At 46.9% G+C, this 9403-nt stretch overlaps 1 protein-coding gene across 1 annotated transcript in view; it reads right to left on the bottom strand.

Annotated features, from left to right (window-relative positions):
• AFAP1 (actin filament associated protein 1) overlaps positions 1-9403 on the bottom strand; it is a 93729-nt gene that overhangs the window by 19401 nt on the left and 64925 nt on the right. Inside the window, exon 10 of the mRNA XM_010854528.1 lies at positions 6047-6192. Coding sequence (XP_010852830.1) covers positions 6047-6192 — 146 coding nt within the window. The remainder of the gene's footprint in view (positions 1-6046; positions 6193-9403) is intronic.

Below are 9403 nucleotides of genomic sequence, written 5' to 3'. Positions count from 1 at the left end.
GAAATGTAAAAAACAGGGCAAATGAGCAACCCTGTGGGCAGCAAGTGGGAAGGGGAGCCCTGCCTCTCAGACTCTTGCGACAAAGCTGCCCTGGGATTCCTGGCTCCTGAGAGAATGAGACGATGGGGCTGTACAGGATCCGCCCTGGGGTTAAACCTGCATTTCCCACCCACCCGCCTGAGCACGGGCGGCGGCTCGGGTGCAGTGCTGCCCTCTGCTGGGAGAACACAGAACTCACAGCGAGTCCCACCCGGGACACACAGCCGTCTCACAAAGTAACTCTTTTCCTGATACAAAAATGCATATGATTGTTCTGTACTTAAAATACTTTAACATATATTTAGGAAAAGATGCAGGAGACATGGGTTCAAGCCCTGGGTCAGAAAGATCCCCTGGAGAAGGAAATGGCAACCCACCCCAGTATTCTGGAAATTCGTGGACAGAGGAACCTGGAGAGCTACAGTCCATGGTGTTGCAAAAGAGGCGGATGGGACTTAGCGATGAAATAACAACAGTGTATAGGAAAAACAGAATACAAGAAACACAGATGGGATTTGCTTTCAGATGCACATTTAACATTTTCTGGTTTAAATACCCCATTAGAGGGTATTTTGGGGTGAAGGGCTGGTGATGAGAGGAAGGCCACAGGATGACCACCCCGGCCCCACGGGTTGTCTGTGGCCGGATGTGCTCCAATGCCCGTGAGCACTGCAGGGCTGTTCCTTGCTCTGAGACAGATGCCCTGCCCAGGGGCTGTCTCCTGCCTGGTCTGGGCCTCCGTGCTCCGGCCCCTGCATGGTCCCCACTGGGCAGAGATGCCAGGAGGGAGCGTGGACCACGAGGGGTTGGGCAGAAGCTCACTCATTAGGAACAGACACCAGCAGGTCACTTCTGATCCACAAGACCTAACGGGAGGTCACAGACACACAGGATGTCCTGTCCCAGCTGGAAGAGACCTCGGCCACCAGCCAGGCTGCCTGTCGTCTCTCAGAGAGGGACCTGGGCCCCCCAGCTAGGTCTCTGGGATCCAAGGCCAAACACAAGGTCCCTCGCCTTTTGACCAGACACCCTTCCTGCTCCACTGTTGGCCACATAGAAACCTAATGAGACACGAGGCCACGTGCCGCTTGTTAAACCCAAAACGTAAGATACAGAAATACATGTGCATGCTCAGCCGCTTCAGCTGTGTCCAAATCTCTGTGACCCTATGGACTGTAGCCTGCCAGGCTCCTCTGTCCATGGGGATTCTGCAGGCGAGAATCCTGGAGGGGGTTGCCGTGCCCTCCTCCGGGGGATCTTCCTGACCCAGGGATTGAACCCGCGTCTCCTGCATTTGCAGGCCGGTTCTTTGCCACTACGGCCCCCGGGAGGTGTGTGTGTGTGTGTGTATATATATGTAATATATATATGATGTGTGTGTATATATATTTATATGTAATATATATATGATGTGTGTGTATATACATATATGTAAAGTGCACACAACAGAAATGCCGCCAGCTGAAGCACCTTTAAGTGCCCGTTCCGGGGCCCCAGGCACGTGCGCCTTGCTGTACGGCCAGCAACACCACCCGTCTCCAGAGCGCATCGTCTTCTCACAACACCGTAACGCTTTCAAGGTTCGCCCGTGTTCTCAGGAGCTGCATTTTGGAATAAGATCTCCCGGGGACTCCGCTGAGAGGGTGGCTAGCGGTGGCGGTCTCCCGCTGGTCTGTCTGCCCCCTTCTCTGTATCCATACTGATCCACAGCTTTTAGCATCACCAGTGCTGCCACGGCTCTCTTACGGGCTCCTACCCAGCACGACTTGAAACGAGTTCCAGAAGAAACTTTGAGAGCATCTGCCTTGTATCCTCTATATCGTGTCTTATTTAAAAACAGGCCACGGAAAGGCATGCTTCGACTCTTCATTGTTACTAATACTCTTCAACAGACCACTTCTTCTAGGAAACCTCACACTACTATTCTTTCCTCTACTGCCTCTTCCCAAAATATATCATTGTCCTTTCTCCTTCGGACATAATCAATGCACACAAAATTCCCCTAATGACCTCGAAAAGATTCGCTAACTGGCTGCCAATTACATAAAGGCAGAAATTAATCTTAGACTATTTATTACACTGTCAGGCTACCATATTTTATATTTTGAAAACGGTTTCCCTGTTAAATCTCTTCTCTCTTAATTGTTACAGAAGGTTTAACAGAAAACTAATAAATAAAAATAAACTTTATTGCTAAGTGACATTTCCAATAAAGATTTTAATGGGGCGGCAAAGATTCTTGCAGCCATAAACTTGTGCATGTTTTTAACAAATCAATTTTCAAAATTGCAATCTATGTTCCTTTTTCGAAAATGTGACCTTCTCATATTTGGTTCAGATGAATATTCCATTCATCTGGGTCCTAGGGGAAATATTTTTCATCAGGGTTTCTCTTAAATGTTGTTATCAGTTTGCTTATTATTGTTGTAGTTACATGTAGACTTATGAGAGGCTTTTCGAAACTAGTTACGTGCAAACAGTACAGTTAATGACCATGAACTCCTTTCTTTTATGTCACTCTAGATGTGCGGACGGAGAAGGCAATGGCAACCCACTCCAGTGTTCCTGCCTGGAGAATCCCAGGGACGGCAGAGCCCGGTGGGCTGCCGTCTATGGGGTCGCACAGAGTCCGACGCGACTGAAGCGACTCAGCAGCAGCAGCAGCAGATGTGCGGGTTGTGCAAAACTGGACTTAAGGGTATTACGTTTCCTTAGAAACAACTTTAAATGTGCTTTATTTACTATACAATTAGGAGACTCACTGTAATTTACTTACACTTTCCTAATTAGAATCTTATTATGGGAAAAAAAATAACAAGAATGAACAGAGCAGTGAGCACTTGATCACTGTCACTCTGGTTTTCAAACAACAGAAGTGAGAGAGTATAGGTGGTCTGACTTCAGAAATCCTCTAACGTTCCTGGAGGTTTTCCGGTAAAGTTGTATAGGATTAACTCATTTTGTCAAGGCCGTTGATCTTAGTTGGGTGGAACATGGTGGCTTGATTCCTAACAAGTGCATGCTCAACTGCTCAGTCATGTCCAATTCTTTGTGACCCCACAGACTGTAGCCCACCAGGCTCCTCTCTCCATGGAATTCTCTAGGCAAGGATATTGGAGTGGGTTGCCATTTCCTTCTACAGAGGATCTCCCCGACCCAGGGATTGAACCCAGGTCTCCTGCACTGCAGACAGATTCTTTACCAGGGAGCCACCAGAGAAGCCCGATTCCTAATACAGGCCGACGTTATCTTTACTTTACCGAGCCCCCTAGCCAAGCTTTAAGTTAACGTTCATCCCACAACCCCATTCAAGACTGCTCAAGTGCCCCACAAACACCACTTGTGTGGAAAAGTTAGACGGTGGTGTTGATGTTAAACAGACAAATAGTGCAAACAGCTGCGTTTATCTTCTTTGTACTCAAAGGGTTTCAGGGTCTTCGAGGCCCGGGTGGGCTTGCCAACAGTTGTTGGTATATTTATCGTCACTTGCTGATCGTACAACTCCATCACCTGCTCTGTTTCAATCTGCCTCCCTCGAGCCCCAGTCCAGATTCTCCGAGGACGAGAGAGACAGAAGCAGGAATCCAGGGATCTGAGCTACGAGAGCCCCACGTTTCAGATATCACGTTACCTAGACTCTGTGTTCTACAAAAAGAAGCTGGACGCTGACAGGTGAGGACGGACATGTCTCAAACCTTTCCGTTTAGGACCTGGTGCAGCAGGACAGAACCCCGGTCCCTTCCTCCTGGCCCGGTGCTCCTTCCAGCGGAACCTCACAGAGCATCACTTTACACAAAGGACCCAGCAAACCCCTGCTGGGAGCGACCATGTCCACTGGTTCCAGGACCGCCCTGCTGCTTTTGCCCGACCACGGGGAGCTCAGCATGGTGACAAAGTGGGGTGGTCGTGCTGGCGAACACTTTCTGCAAAGCTGAACGTGCCCGCTGACTTGCCCTTCACAGAAAAGGGTGCCCGACCCCTGCTCTGCACAGCACGGAACAGGAACCAGCCGTGTTTTCCTTTCACAGACGTGTTCTGGCAGACGAGCAGTCCTCCTGCATCTTAAATCTCTACACCACGTTCCACCCTACTGAAGACGCTGAAGAGCTTTGGTTTATGTGGGTGTTCACTCCGAGGCTGACGGCACTTGCAACTGAAACTCAGGAATGTGTTCGCCTTTATTCGTTCAAAAATAACAGCAGTAAATCCACTGTATTTCAACATATTTTTATGAATGTTAACGATACCTTTTTAAAATTTTTTTTTATGGGAAAAATGGTACTGTTTGATATGCTTGTAAATCTATTCCATGTCTGGCTCAGTAGAAGACAATGGATTACCAAACTTGTTTCTGCGTTCAGTCAGTTGCAATATGTTGTTTTGGTTGAAGTAGGCGAAGAAAATCCAGCCTCCTACAGATATTTAGTTGGAAAAGTGAGGTGTATTTTAACAGTTTTTCCAGAATATCATGGAAGATATTCTTTGATACTACACCAAAACTCAACGAGTGGTAATTTCTTAATGATTCGTTGCCATGTAGAATCTGAAACTGTATCAGTGAACCTGCTGTCCGCTTTGACATGAATACCCATTCATTTCTCTTGCTTGTGGGAGGGACGTTTGACCTGTGCATGACTGACACAGACCTTCCAAATGCACACACTTCATTACACAATATCAAAAATCACACTTAACATCACCACCAATGTTATCACAAAAGTCTGCGTACTGGGAAGACGTCGGCTCGGAGTGGAAGACAGAACGCTCCTAGGGTTCTCAATTCTCGGTGAAAGTTCAACTCCATTTCAGGCAACAAACACTGCCAGCCACCTTCCTCGAGATGAGAGGCTCGCTCAGTTCATTTTCGAAAAAGTGTCTGAAAATGCCTACGTCTGAATAACAACAGTTCACCTGTGAATTGTTCTTTCCGGTAAAAATGGAAAAAAAAGGTGGTGGGCTGGGGAGGAGCTGCTGAGTTCGTGACTCTGTCACATAAGAGCGTTTCCTTGGGACAACACTAGAGTTCAGTCAATAAAGCACTTGTGTGTCCTGCCTGCCACGTCTCAAATGTCAAAAAGACGTGGACCCAAGAGCGTTAATAAAAAATATCTACTCTCTGGCCCTTCACAGAAACAGGAACAATTTCAATGCTGGACCATGGACGTCTCAAGTGAACCCACCACCTTCTTTTGCTATAAAGGCGTGGTGGTGACCGTGGTCACAGCACCTTGTTAAGCGACCACTTAAGATAGTACTAAGGTACCTGCCAACTTACCCCTCTGCCCCTGGTTCCTTCTGCATCACTGATGCAAATGCAAAGAAGAATAATTTCTTAGTGTCATTATGGGAACAGTTTTGACCTTTGGGACTGCCTAAAAAGGGTTTTGAATTCCCACAGCAGTCTGTGGACCATACTTTGAGAACTGCTGCATTAATTATCCTGGCCATGATTATGTGAAAGAAATACTCATTGTTTAAATGTTTTTATACAGTAACAGCCCTTAAAAAAAATCACACTGAAGTTTTAAAAGTATATGATTGACGGCTTTGAAAATGCAGTCTTCACTTATACAATAAGGAGAATTATTTCTGCTTTATAGAATTGTTTCCCTAATACAGGGGTCAGCAGACTACAGTCGATGGGTCAGATATGGCCCACTGCCTGTGTGTGTAAATCAAGTTTTATTGGCACACAGCCATGTCCATTCATTTATGTCTGTGACCACAGTGGCAGAGCTAAGCAGTTTTAACATTTGGTCTGCAAAGCCAAAAATATTACTGTCATGCCTTTTGCACAAAAAGCTTGCCAAACCCTGTTCTAATAGAAAACACAGATGGTTGAAATGACAAATATTTCACCAAAATCTGCATTAATACAGAAAAGGAGAGTCTTCCGCTGTTTTTCTTTTTTCCCCCTTTAAAGATACACACTTACAGAAAAGGGGAAAACTAGGGAAAGAATAAAGGCGTTTAACGTCAGCGCCGTCTCCCCCGGCAGAGGACCTACCAGAAGGTCTGCTTGGCCGTCTGAATGACGCTCGCGGACACCTCCACGTCTATGTAGTCGTAGTGCAGGGCCCCGGGGTCCGTCGAGGACCCCATCTCAGCCAGCAGAATCCCGATCCATCTGCCCATGTCTTCAGAAGAGGAGGCCTGGTGAGGTGAAGAGGCGGAAAGAGCATTTTATGTAACAGTGCGGTTTTCACACTTTCGTGAAAATGTCAGTAAAGCGACAACACGATAGGAAAGGCGCTTAACACGGGGAGCGTGCCGATGCGGACGACGACGAGGATGCAGCCACTGCCCGCGTCACGGGATCAACCCCGCCTTCACGCTAGGCCTTAATGCAGAAGCTGCACCATGATTATGCCCCGGGAAATAAAAACCAGAGGGACTAAATGCCTCCCAATTATTTTGGGGAAAGTCACTAGGGTTTAAGACGTAGAAGCTAATGGGATTATTTAAATCTCAGCCACAGGAAGCTGTTTAGAAAGCCTCCTTAGTTTGGCAATAAAATCCGGGCACCAGGAGGAGCCTCTCCAGCCACAGGTGCCTAACCTGGACAGCGTGTCAGGCCTGGGCCAGTGGGCATCCACTTTGCTGACCAGGAGCCCCTGCTGTGGTCTCTGGCGTGGGCCTGCAGTTCCAATTCTATCCCCCTGACTAGACGGCACAGTAAATCACCCCACCTCCGTTTTCACAGTAGCCGTGTGGATACAGGTGTAGTTGCATTGACGAGCACTGGGCTGCTTTGTGCATGCTATTTTTTTTTTTAGGATATTTCAAATGCTCCCCAAATGTCATCTGCCTGATTTACAAGTCTGAAATAGATCTTTAAGATTCAGTGCATTAAAATTCTAAGCCGCCCTGTTATGTGATTTAGAAGGTCAATTACGTTACGTTCATACTAGCATTTCAAATGTCTAAATACTTTCGTTAATCAAATATGTGAGCAATGTTTAAAGTTTATGGGAAACAGAGTTATGAGGTACCTGAATGTGAAAGAAAAATAATTTTTTTAAGTTTTTGTAAAACTTACAAAATTTTTATATAAAGAAAGATGTGTGAGTTAAGCCTAAACGCTTAAAGAAAAGTGGGTTTTCAACACCGTAACCTGGACGAGTTGAACATGGATCAGAGTACAAGTAAGCACATACACCCCACGGTGGGCACAAAACCTCTCGGGGGAGGAGCGGTTGAGGAGGGACTGTGTGCTGATAGAGTTGGTCAGCGATGCTGTACAAGTGACAGACCTTGCCTGGCCAGTGTCGTATGCGGCCACTGGACAGAGTGAAGGGGTCCCAACTGTGTGCCTCACAGAGAGCAGGATGCAACCAACGTCTGCTAAGCTGCAATGAACACCTGGATACTAGAAAGAATCACAAATAGGTTCTCTTCACTGGTCTCCTGCCCTTGCCCTTCTATGTCAAGAATGAATCTGCGACTGATGCTGTAGCCACGCATCCATAACTATTTCATCGAAGCATTTTTAAAAGCATTTTAACACAATATCTAAGATGTTGTGGATACTATTACACTCTTAACTATTTTCCTCATTGTTCATTTTCAGAAATTTCCTCAGACTTTTAACAACTATCTCAGTGGATATAGTGGATATAATATACTGAATTTAAAACATTAGTTATGATCTTGTGGCTTTTAGTGGATAAATAGGTAGAGATTGGGCTTCCCTGGTGGCTCAGCTGGAAAAGAACCTGCCTGCGATAGAGACCTGGGTTCAATCCCTGAGTTGGGACAATATTCTGGAGAAGGGAAAGGCTACCCACTCCACTATTCTGGCCTGGAAAATTCCATGGACTGAACAGTCCATGGGGTCGCAGAGTCGGACACGACTGAGCACCTTTCACTTTCACTTTCAGGTAGAGATGCGAGTGTATACATATATGGGCTTCCCCGGTGGCTCAGATGGTAAAGACTCCGCCTGCAATGCAGGAGACCGGGGTTTGATCCCTGGGTCAGGAAGATCCCCTGGAGAAGGGAATGCAACCCACTCTAGTATTCTTGCCTGGAGAATTCCATGGACAGAGGAGCCTGGCGGGCTACAGTCCACGGGGTCACAAAGAGCTGAGCACAGCTGAGCAACTGACACTATTACTACTACCACACGTGTACACATGCACATGCATGTGTGTAATACGTGTAACAAACATGCCTGAACACGTGTATGTATAAACACACACACAGTTTCCTATGACACCCCAGTAACTTTGAGCACACCTGCCACCCAGATGCTGGCTGCTAAGTACCACCATCCACCAGGAGGAGTCCCCCAGAGCTCTCTGGACCGTGGCTGATTCCAACAGGCCTGGGGCGGGAAAAGTCCGAGATGAGCCTGGAATATCTTGGTGCATCATAATATGAGGAAGGAGCTCACAAAACAACAGGAGCTTCAGTGTCTATTTCAGGGACACAGCAGAGGTCACATAGCTGGAAGGGCTTTCCACTGACCAACTCTGTTAATCTGACCAGGATAAATCCTGACAATAAAGGATTATACTCATTGATTAGAACAATCATCTCTGACCCCTTGCTGATATATAAACATACTTGAATGAATGAATGAGTGACTAATTAAATGAGAGGAAGGGAAATCTCCCTGACAGTAGAGACCAACTAACTAATGTTCAGGGAATAATGAAATTAGGAAGCCGTCACTTAGCAACTGCTTCAGGCAAGACTAACTCACGAATGCTGAAAGTCAGCGGAGAAAACTGTGCATGGTAGGACATCTCAAAGAATCTTCCCACACGAAGCTGTTAAAGACAAATGGGAAACACAGCAGCTCTGCGGTGGGGAAGCTGTGCAGACGACCCGCCCACAGGCTCAGAGTTAACACCAGTCGAGGGACAGACTGACGGCTGTCCTGCACACCACACCACTGCTTCCACGGGCCCTGCCAAGCGTGCCGACCCCAGATGCAAATTTCCAGGAAAACAGCAGATATCCCCAGACTGAGGGATCTTCTACATGATAACTGCTCTGTACCATGCCCAGTACCAATGTCATGAAACCAGACAGGGAAAGCCAAAGAGACTGCAGCCCAGGGCAGTACCACCTGGTGTTTCCTTCTGCTCACAAGAGACATCACTGGGACAGCTGGGGGAATCTGATTAAAATCTGTGAGTCAGATAATTGTATTGCGTGAGGGTGAATTCCCTGGTTTTGATGATTATGGAGTGGTTTTGGTAAAGGAATGCTCTCGTTTTTTAACAAATTCACCCTGAAGTGTTTAGGGAAAGAGGGGCAACATGTCTGTCAAAGGTCCTGAAAAAACATATAGAGAGAAAAGAGAGGCGGGAGCGACCACGCAAGAGATACCAGATGCGGCACCATGTTGGCATCT

The sequence above is a fragment of the Bison bison genome, unplaced genomic scaffold, assembly GCF_000754665.1.
Source record: "Bison bison bison isolate TAMUID 2011002044 unplaced genomic scaffold, Bison_UMD1.0 scf7180017864342, whole genome shotgun sequence".
Classification (NCBI taxonomy): Eukaryota; Metazoa; Chordata; class Mammalia; order Artiodactyla; family Bovidae; genus Bison; species Bison bison.
This window is presented reverse-complemented; position numbering and strand designations above follow the sequence as displayed.